The sequence below is a fragment of the Hylaeus volcanicus genome, chromosome 5 (assembly GCF_026283585.1).
Source record: "Hylaeus volcanicus isolate JK05 chromosome 5, UHH_iyHylVolc1.0_haploid, whole genome shotgun sequence".
In the NCBI taxonomy this organism is placed as follows: Eukaryota; Metazoa; Arthropoda; class Insecta; order Hymenoptera; family Colletidae; genus Hylaeus; species Hylaeus volcanicus.
Window position 1 is genome coordinate 28172398 of NC_071980.1, and position 11398 is coordinate 28183795.

General features: G+C 51.0%; 1 protein-coding gene across 1 annotated transcript in view; it reads left to right on the forward strand.

Annotated features, from left to right (window-relative positions):
• LOC128877548 (protein dachsous) overlaps window positions 1-11006 on the forward strand; it is a 126791-nt gene extending 115785 nt beyond the window's left edge. The window contains exons 16-18 of the mRNA XM_054124936.1: window positions 3773-4069; window positions 7147-7603; window positions 7740-11006. Of these exons, the coding sequence (XP_053980911.1) occupies window positions 3773-4069; window positions 7147-7603; window positions 7740-10068 (3083 nt within the window). The 3' untranslated portion in view covers window positions 10069-11006. The remainder of the gene's footprint in view (window positions 1-3772; window positions 4070-7146; window positions 7604-7739) is intronic.
• Window positions 11007-11398: the final 392 nt, after the last annotated feature.

The window sequence follows — 11398 nt, forward strand, 5'->3', positions numbered from 1 at the left end:
CCACATATTCGAGCGAAATCAGTCGAATTCTGCTTGTTATCTGCTCTGAATACATTCGATCCAACCACGCGAAAAGAGACGTTTCTGCGTGGCAAAGCGAAGCATGATCGGTTAGGGCACCGGTACGAGGCGCGAATCGGTCGAAGAGGCGACCGCGAAGGGAAAGGTCGAAAGGGGGCTCGAGAAACGGAGTTGAAAGGAAGGAAAGAGAGAGAAGAAAGTGCACGAGGAATAAAGAAGGAGAGGCGCGGGTAGCCGAGGTGGGAGTGCATACTACTCTCCAAGTATAAAGTTAAGTGGCAAAGGATTTATGCCGGCATTAAAGTCCAACTGTTGCGGAACAATCTGCATAACTTAGGCCAGGCTGCGAACGCTCGTTCGGCGTAGCTCGCGCTCTTTCCTCTACGTGTCGTTCCTCGGGTTCTTTTTTCGCCCTCTCTGTTCCTCATATTGTTCCCCATTGACAGATACGATTCAATGGAACGGCACCCACCGAAGGTGGCCCCCGAGTTTGACGAGCAAGCGCCAGGCCAGCCTCGTGCTCGCTACCGTGCCCCTCGAGAAGTATCAGTTAGGGGGGCATTGAATATGCAAAAGTATAGGTCGTGGTTCGGAATCTTTTCTAATTTTCTAACCGGTTAATATGACTGACTTGGCAACTATCTTAGCATCATCAATTTTTCAAAATATATAAAATAAGTTTAAAGGTGTATTCTATCTTTATATTTATTGTATTGTATTTCTTTATAAAGCATACTAATTGGAATTCTGCGTATCACTCTCCTTCAGCCTCTATACTAACATGGCCCATGTCGGTATTTACTCGCAATCTATTTAATCAACGGCTTTCAGAAATTGTGTAGAGTCGCTCCATTTTTCGAAACCTCTAGAGCGAGAGGACCCAAAGAAGGATAGAGACGTCGCGGGGAAATGGCGGTAAATAATGAAGGAGATTCGAGGCTCGTAATTGGGCGAAGTTTCGCTTGGCGCGATGTTTCAACTACTCCGGACGACATAGTCTTTTTACTTGTCCAGTCTTCGAGACCTCGACGATCGAATGCGCTTCGTTTAATTTACATCGCGAAACTTCGGTTCACGATGTCCCTCTCATCTCGCCGCAATTCTCCTTTACTTCTTCTGGTCCTGGTGGCCCTTTTTCTCCGCTTCCTCCTCTTGTCTCGCTCGTCCTTTTTTCACCCCACTTCCTCCCCCTTCGTCTTGTTCTTGTTGCGGCGTCGGTGTTCCCTTTCAGCTCTCGCTCCTCGCGAGAGACTTCTAAGAACGTTCGACACGAAAGGCCGCGTACTCGCGCGCCAACGGAGGTAACGCGAGATCGCTATCTAATTTGTATCACCATAAAACTTCACTCCGGCGCAAACGAGACTGCTACCACTTCTATCCCCGATGTGCCGGCTCGATAGAATATATTTAATACCGTCGTCGCGCAACGCGCGCCCACGGAGATCCCGGAGGCGAGCCGGCCTTTTCAGGCACCTGCCGCGCCATTGCGCCACTTATCCTTTTGACAATCGATATTGGACCACTTTCGTCTAGGCTCTTCGTTCTTTCTCATCCGCGCGGTCGAGTTCGCATTTCGACAGAAATTGCGACTATATAAGAGAGTAAGTTTAATTTGCAAGAATGCAAAGTCGAATCAATTAAATTTGTACATTCTTTACGTTGATTTAATTCTTCCTTTACATTACTTTGCATTTGGATTAGTAATATGGATCCCCCTGTAATAGCTCGGGTACCTCGGGGTTGCCAAACCCGTACTGTAGCTACGATTGAACATAGCTACAGTCCCTGAGGGCAATCACCTATATAAATAAAGCATAGCTGATTACAAAAGGACTAAAGACTGCATTCCTTAAATTTCTGCTGCAAAAAAAGGTGTTTTGGCAAGTTTTTTGACGACCACTGCAGCCCCCATGAGAAATTATCCCAAGCCCGCGACCGGCTCGTATTTTAGCGAAGCGCACAGTAATTGTTTTTAATTATCCCAGGGTGAACGCGGCGTGTGTAATTATCGTTCGGCCTAAAACGAGAGGTGCGGTTTGCCGATGTTTGATAGGCCCCACGCCTTTGTTTCTGAGGGGGACCCTCGCCGCGTCCGCTCGCTAGCGGTGCACACGGGCAACCGCGCGACCGCGAGCAGAGCCTGTGCACGCACTCGCAGTCGAAGGAGGATTTAATCGACAGCATCGATCGAATCGGTTCCGAAACTGGCACTGACACGAGAAATCGAAACAATGGTAGACCACCGTCGAGCGGATTTTCCGTACAAGGAGTACACGCAGGCGACGTATCGCATTCGCGTGCGCTGCCCGCCGATCCGCGAACGCCCAGGACCTCCGGTAATCAGAATTAACTCGATATAACTTACGAAGACCGAGTGCCAGACCCTGGGAATTTATTATTTCGAGGCGCATTCCGCTCGATTCACCACGAGTTTCCAACTCGGGCCTCGAACACTCCGAGTCTAGGAGCTATCGACTTTTCGCCGCGGAATAATTTAAAGCACGACGTCCTTACACGCGATGATACCGTTACGGAGGCACTCTACTGCCGAGACATCGTAGACAGCGATGAATTTTCTCCAAGAGTTCAGGTTACGAATAGAGAGATCATACCTCCACTTCCGAACGGGACAACACTACCGGAACTCGAGGAGCTCGGCCACGGGACGTGGCCACTCTCCAAACCGATTTACACGACTTTAACGATCGGCTGTGAAATTTACGAGCGGACGTGGCTACGTGTTAGTCCTCATCAGAACCAACTGGACACATCACTTGGCGAAATAATTCTTTTATTGGCGCAGGTGTTGGCTCCGTTCGCAGCACGTCGCTCTATGATATTTTTTAGTGTTCCATCCGTATGCCAAGCCTCGTCCAAATAGTCAATCGATCGATATTTCTTACTTTTTCTTTGCTAGATACGATCATTTCAGTCCTGCTTTCCATAATAACGACTTATACTCCCTCCCATCTTACCGGAACTACTTCACCTCTCAATTTCAACAAGACCCCCAATTTCCGCTATCAACGTTTCGTTGTGGAACGACTCATCCTAATCATTTTTGCAATTCCCAGCGAGGACAATGCCGACAGATTTTTATCCCGAGCTGCTGTTTTCAATATACCTCGGCTACCGTGGTCCAGCCGTTCCCCTTTCGTAATTTGCCCGCGGCACGCTCGAGATTATCGCCTACGATGCTCCGTACGAATCTTTGGAAGGATTCGCTGCGCCTTCTTCTTAGCACGAGCGAGATAAAACGAGCCGATAGTAGGGATTCGATGCATTTTAAACGCGACTCCCTTCGAGTGTCTTTAAGTTCGCGGAAGAGCGCCGTCCGGCCGCTCTATATATGTATCGCGAATGATCGTCTACCAGTGACAAAGTGGCTTCTTTGCCCGAGGAGAAAAAGACACGGGTGGGAAGGGCTGGGCCGCATAACGACGCCATTCATCAGTAACAACGGTGTCTGGCATTGTGCGACGATAAACCGACTGCCGTTCGATGTCGCGGTTAAACAACGGTTCATCAACGGTGCCTCGATTCCCATTAAACGACCTTCCTCTCCCTATATGGAAATCTATTCCATGGGAAATGACACAGGAAACGAAGAAAATGCGTATAATATATCTAATGGTCGGAATAGTCACCTAGTCTTGGATGTCCTTCCTAAAGTAACCTCTGACTCTTCGACAGGATCTGCCTTGGATTTTCAGCGACCGTTAAAGTAACTGATACCATTTTTTTGATGCAGCTACACCTGTTGGTACAGTGCTGAAGACTATTACTGCGAACGACGTGGATAGCTCTCCAGCTCTGACCTATCAATTCGGGAGCGTGACCAATCCAGGCCCATTCAGCATCGATCGTTTCGGCGGCAAGGTCGTTCTTCGCAGACGTCTCGACGCCGAGACCCGATCGGAGTACAGCCTCCAAGTGATCGCCAGCGATGGCATCCACGAGGCGACCACGGACCTGATAGTCCGCGTCACGGATCTCAACGACAACGCGCCGCGGTTCCAGCAGTCGGCGTACATCGCCACCCTGCCAGGTGAGTAACTCCGACAGAGACCTCTCGGAATCCGTGGATCGTTATCGCGACGTTCGAACGCGCGACGATTATGTTAGGCGGTAAGATACAGCCATTCTAGGGTTTTTAACCCCAGTCGAGGAACGCCGTATCCTCGACAACACCGGGAATTTGATTTCTTATTTCGTTCCGCGTTGGTAGGATCGGGATTGCAAGAATTCAGCTGATGTTATCTGATACTCGCTAATATCGCTGGCTGGAGTATAGTCTGGGGCTTGTAGCGGGTGTCGTTGAATCGATTATGGAAAAGTGGATAGGGACATCGACGAACACCGTTAATATTTGGCGCGATGCTCGAAAGAGTGTCGCCAGGATTCGATTATATGATCGTGGAGGCTGTCGATAACAGAAAATCGGAGTAAATTTCTTGCTTCTAATCGTTCCTATCGAAGGGTCGTCTATAAGATCGACATTCCGTCTAAGAGATCCTCGCAACCGTGGACCAGGGAGCCAGATAGAAAGAGGGGGATGACAAGCAACGTCGAGCTGGCCCCGAGGCGAGTCCCTCGGCGCGAAATAAACGCGAGTTTAAAAACTGGTTTTTAGTAGACACGCGTTGTCCTGTTGCCCGTGTTCCAAACTCGAATTGACACCGCGCCAAGATAAAGCACGCGACAGAGAGGCGACCAGCGAGCGGAGGGAGGCCAGGAAAGAAAAAGAAAGCTGGATGACAGAATGCGAGAGGATGAGGGCAAGGGGACCGATGAAAAGCTAGCTGCCCGAATGCTGAAGGGAGCAGCAAAGGAAAGGAGACGAGGACCGAGAGGATCCTCGAAGACGGGAAGCGAGGATCGAGAGAGACAGTGTCGGGTTGAAGGGGTTGAGAAGGGGGGGGAACGAAGGAGAATTGCGAACGCCTTGCACATAAATAAACGCGAGGACACCGTTTGCGAGGCAGCCGAAAAGCCGCCTTCGCTGCAACCGCCGGCCGAGATCGCCCGCTTCGAAGACTCTCGAAACTTATTAAAAATACATAGGCCCGCGCCTAATGGTGCATTTCGGTGGGCGGCTGAGGGGCGATAGGGAGGGTCCGGATTGGCAGGAGGTGGACGTGGAAAGAGTCGAAAAGGGGGGGAGCTCCCACGGCGACGGCCTCGCGAATTTGCATCTCCTTCTTATTTTCGTCTCTTCTTCGGCCCTCGCTACGTGGATTCGTGAAAACGGCCGAAGAAGGACGGAGGGGACAATGCAAGAGACCCGAGAAAAAAAGAATCTTGCGCAAAGCTGATCGATAACGCCGCTGGTACCTGAACGAGAGAAAGAGAGTTGCAATGGGACCGACGACCTTTGAGAGAATTTAGTTAAAAATAAGGAGCTGATTCGAGGGTGAAACAGGGCGATTTCAAAGCTGCAAAAGAAAGTACTAGTAAGAATGCATAGAAAAATCATCGATGTCTGCATCGATATCTCCTTACTATGCAAAAATTCTGGATCTTCCGACAACTGGATCCCAAGAAACGAACCAACTAAACTAAACAAACATTGTGAAACTCAATTAACCAAGCAGCCCCGCGCCTCATCAACGAATCTCATCTTCGCCACGCTCGGACCTGCTCCCGCAGGTGATCTTTCCTAAGCTGTCGAGCTATACCGCGGGTCACTCCCGGTAATGAGCGAAAGGTGAAAATAATAATTAGAAGCTCGCGAGGCGGGTTGCACGTTTCAATATCGACGCGTCTACAGATACGGGGAATCCCATAACGTATGCATACGTCGATCTGCCCGCAGGAACCGGTTAAGGGGTTACGTTTTCTCGGAGTCAAAACAGAGGATGCGTTCGCGAATTTTTTACGACGATGCTGTACACCCGATCGAAGCGGACTTTATTTTCTACAAATAGAACGTGGCACGAGCTTCCAGAATATATTTTTTTATCTTCGTATTACTCGCGAGATCAAGCCCGCGAGAGAGAGGCTAAAGGGAGACGAATTTCCTTCGACCTGGTGCGTTTTCGATGTCTCCCGACGGAGCACGCGGATCGTTTATATCGCGATCAACGAACAAGGGGGGACGAGTTAATCCCGCGATTATCAAAATCGTATTAAAGTGTCCGGTGTAGGCAGAATATATTCTGGAAAGAAGGAGGGATTAATGAAACGAGGGGAAAGGGAGATTGTTACTCTCTCGCTGCCGGTAATAAGAATTCGTCTCGCTAAGGCGTCGTGACGCGAATACGCATACTCCGCGGTCATACGCACCTCGCAATAATTATAGAGTACCTGTCACTTCTCGGGTAAGATCCCCTTCCCCCCTCCGCCTTCTACTACGAGGTCGTCCTACCACCTCAGCCGCAGACATCCCCAAAGGGCTGCCCGTCCGTGAAGTTTTATTTCAGCCTCTCCGCCCTTCCCTCGCTCGCGTTCTCTCTCTCTCTCTTTCTTTCTCTCTTTCTCTCTCTCTCTCTTTCTCTCTTTCTCTCTCTCTCTCTTTTGGTCCACGCTGGCCCTCTTTGTCTACCTTGCACGCTTTAGGTCGGAGCTTGGCACATTAATGCCGAGTTATCCGACGATTTGAAACGCATCGAAATGATTTTTGTACGCTGCAACGGAGCTGGGGGCCCCACGGCTCGGCCGCTCGAGCGATTTATACAACTGGTTATTATTTCATACTTCCGTTCAGCCCGATGTCAGGACGGCTTATCCTCCTCCTTTACCGAGAAAAGAAAGAACCGAAGGTGGCGGTGGTGCTGCTCGAGGACGTACCACCGACAAAAAGAGGCAGGAGGGTACTTGACCTCGCGCCCGTGATCTCCCAAGCTTTGTCCCGGGACCCTTTTCGTGTACATTCGCCGAAAATCGATCCTGGCCGCTCGTCTTCGAGAGCTCGCTGCTTTCACGCGACTCGACATCGATCGAGTCACGGGAGAACGTCGCGAACGACTGCGCCAGACCTTGAACAGGGCGTTAAAAAACTAAACTTGCATCTAGAAAGCCTTCCATTACTTTAACTTCAACAGTAGAACGTCAAAGTGTGTCCGAACCGAATCCCAAGCATTGCTGCAACCGTCTAAACATCTGTTATTTTTTTTTTCCACGCAGAGGGACACGGAGAGCTGCAAGAAATCCTGACGGTGAACGCGACCGACGACGACCTCACGGAGGACAACAGCCGCGTGCGATACTATATCCTGACAGCTACCAAGGGCTTCTCTGTGCATCCTGTGACCGGTGTCCTGACGGTTAATCGTACAGCGATACCAAGACCACTGCCCAAAGAGGTGGAGCTGGTCGTCGTGGCCGAAGATTACGGCAAACCACCAGCGTCGTCCGTGTGCTCGGTCGTGGTGCGACTGAGCAGCCTGAAGAGCTCCCTGCCTGGCAAGGAGTACAGGATAACGACGAAGGAAAATTCATTGAGGGGTACCACTCTAATGAGGCTGTCCGACGTGGACCTATTGGACGGTAGCATCGTTGCAGGCGACGACAGCGGAACGTTCGAAGTGTCCAGGGGCAAATTGATCCTCTCCAAAACACTCGACAGGGAAACGAGGGACAGGTAAGGACGAACAATTCGATTCGTAATGCATATGTCATGTAGGATAGCAGGCGATTTTGTATTAGGTCCTGTAGAGTAGATTCCGTAGATGCCACTAAAATTTCGGATCCACTGTAACGCAAACTCTCATTTTTAGATACGTTTTGAGACTGGGCTCCAAGAACGAAAACATGACAACAGGTTCCCTGGTGGGAGACGAACCAGTAACGGTGATCGTCACCGTGGATGACGTGAACGACAACTACCCTCGCTTCCTCCAGGAGCTTCACCAAGTATCGATCAAAGAAAACGCAGTCCGCGGGACCACAGTGGCGACCTTGCGCGCCAAGGACGACGACCTCGCTGGAAGTCCTGCCGCGAGTCTGGTATACGAAATTACATCTGGAAACGACGGTGGCCTCTTTCGGGTGGAGAAGACCACGGGTACTGTGTTGGTGAACGCGACCCTGGATTGCGACCTGGAGCCAGAGATTTACAATCTCGTGGTTATGGCCTGCGACAGCGATGCTGTTTCTCCTCTATGCGCGCTGGCGAGGCTTCGAATCCGTCTGGAAGACGTCAACGACAACTCTCCCAAGTTCCCTGTCTCTGAATACTTGGAGTTCGTCGGCGAGAACGAACCTATCAGGACTACCGTTTTCTCAGCTAGAGCGTCTGACCTGGATCGTGGTATCTTTGGATCATTGAACTACTCGATCGTGTCAGCAGCTGCGACTGGATTCTCGGACATCGACGACAGCTGGAAGCTGTTCGCGGTGGACGCGAAATCGGGTACTGTGACGACTCGGGCTGTCTTCGACTACGAGCTGAGGAATCGATACGCCTTCACGTTGCGAGCCACGGATACGGGAGGTCGAACCGCAGCCGTGAGGGTGAGAGTGGAGATCGAGTCCAGGGACGAGTTCTATCCTCAGTTTACCGAGAGGATGTACAGATTCGGAATCAGAAGCGGCACTCGGGTGGTCCCTGGCACTGTGATAGGCCACGTGACGGCCACGGATCGCGACAAAGGACCAGACGGTCGGGTGGTGTATCAGCTGACCTCTCAGCATCCTTACATCAAGCTGAACAGGACTACTGGAGCATTGATCGTGAAGGAGAAGCTGATGCACATCGACTTGGACGTGGAGGAGTCGTCGAAATTATTCGTCAGCGCCAGCTCTGGCAGACAAGGCTCTCTATCGAACATGACCATGGTGGAGATCACTCTGGCGGAGGACAACGACATCAACGAGGCCAGAGGAGCCACGGCGCTAGCAACCCCAACGGACGGTGGCTCCAACATGGCCGTCGCGGCTGGTGGAGGTCTCGCTGACTGGGCGTTGGGCTTACTGATCGCTCTTCTTCTTCTAGTTGTTGCTTTCGGCGCCATTTTCCTGTATCTCCATTTTCGCAACCGAAGACACAAGAAACCAGGTACGAAACCGGGCCTGAATGGAGAGAGCAACGCCACCGCATCCAACAGCTACGTGGATCCCAGCGCGTTCGACACCATTCCTATCAGAAACGTGGGTGGAGTAGGCGCAGCCGGAAATGTAGGCTCGGGAAATGGTAACGGCGGAAACGGTGGCGCGTCTTGTCAATTCGCGCCCCCGAAGTACGACGAGATACCACCTTACGGTACCTCTGGTCAGTCTGGACAACAGCAAGCCACTTCTGAATTGTCTGGCAGCGATCAGTCGGGATCTTCCGGCAGAGGTTCGGCAGAGGACGACGGAGAGGACGAGGAAATCCGAATGATCAACGAGGGCCAACAGACTGGGGACTCCGCGAGCGATCTATCGGTGCATAATACTCAGGAGTACTTGGCCAGGTTGGGGATCGTCGATCCTCCTGCTGGCACGCCTCGCAGGCCGCCAGAAGCTCTGCCTCTCGACAGCCTGCACCTGTTCGAGGACGAAACTGCCACCGAGGCAGATATCGCCACTCTGATTTATGGGAAGATAGGCGAGCCTGGAAGGCCGATGTCGGGCCTGGAGGTGCCTGGAGGTCCGTCGATGAACGGTTCCTTGAGCTCCATCGTTCACAGCGAGGAGGAGCTCACGGGATCGTACAACTGGGACTATCTTCTCGACTGGGGTCCTCACTATCAACCTCTGGCCCACGTGTTCAGCGAGATCGCGAGGCTGAAGGACGACGCAGCCAGCGTTCAGAGCGGAAACTCTGGGAGCAGCGGCAAGACCAAGTCTGTACATAAAGCTCCACCCCCGCCGTTGTTGACCTCCGTTGCTCCCAGGTCGCTGGCTGCCCCAGCCTTGGCCAGAGGCATTCTTCCTAGGTCACCGATCAGTCACGACGCTTCCACGTTTCCCTCGGCGGCCCTGAGTCCCAGCTTCTCTCCGTCCCTCTCTCCTCTCGCCACCAGGAGTCCCAGCATCAGTCCTCTGGTACCACCAGCCACGCAGAGGTCCAGTCAAAGCGCCAACAGAGGGATTCCAGTTACCGACGCCGAGTTGAGGATCTGAGGGCTCCTCCGAATCGTCGTTGAATGTCTAGCTGGGTGCTGGTACCGCAGGAATGGGCAGGATGCACTTCGAAATATATATATATGTCGCTAATTTGTATTCCGCTTGCGGTCGGATGGTTAGCGCACAACCTAAATCAATTATGTATATATTCGTCGGTGAATATAAGTATTCGTTGCTGAATACTAAGCAATTCGACGCATCATTGAGTACAAGTTACGGATGTATTTAATATTCGACGGGTCGAGTGGTACTTCAGGGCCATTCGAACGTGCCCATCCCTGATTCAGGGCTGCCTAGACGATTAAAATTAGACGCGAGAGACACTTTAGTAAACCGTATCGATCGCGGAGTGCGTAGACTCGAGCTAATCGTGTGATTCCAGTGTGCAGTGTATAAAATAGAGACTCTAAGTTGACTGACCTTCGACGGAATCGTCGTCGGCGCCAAGGTGCAAATTTCTTTTTATCCCCCTCGTGATATATACATATATACGTATACATAGGCGAGCGCCTCGTTTTCGCGGTTATCGATCATTGTAGATATAATCCCATTCGCGTGGAATACGCGCAGTGTACTTAAGCCCGTTAACGACGAAAAGGAGGCGATCGCGCGACGACGTTGTCTCAGATTTTTGTACGATACGACTGTTTTACTTGCCGCTTCGATCGTCGAGCCGATCGACGGATGAAAGAATACTCGAAATGTAAATAATTAAGTAACCGGTGTACATAATACTCTCTAACGAACGGAGAAAGCGACGATAATGTTTCGCCTTTTGTAATCAAAAAGATAGACTGTTTTACGCGAACGAAACGAGACGTAAGCGCCACGCTGGTCGAGACGCGCGGATTGTACAGTGATCTAATTTTTTTTTTTTTTGTATTCTTCGAGGAATCGAGACGGATCGATCCACCGCCCGGTAAACGTTTCCTCGAGCGTGGCGCCACGTCCTCGCGTCGAAAATGCGTCTCCACGAGCGGACTGATCATTCTGGAATTCGTGGTGACTCTGGACGCGCCATTTAACCCCTTCACCCATCTATCTCTATCCCCAGTCTCTCTTTCTCATCTAATTTTTATACTTTGCGTTCGTCTGCCCGAACGAAATCTCGATGTAACGAAGAAATCGAACCGCCTGCCAGGTATACATAAACGCTAGATGATAGGTATGTCACATTTTGTATAAAACAAACAACAAACTCTTTGTACAAAGACTCTCCCGTGAGCCAAGGATCCACGCGACGGGTGGATCTTAAATAAATGAATTTTTTAGGAAAATACTGTCGCTCGTTCTTTGCACCTACCTTTGTGTTTCGTTAAAGATAGAA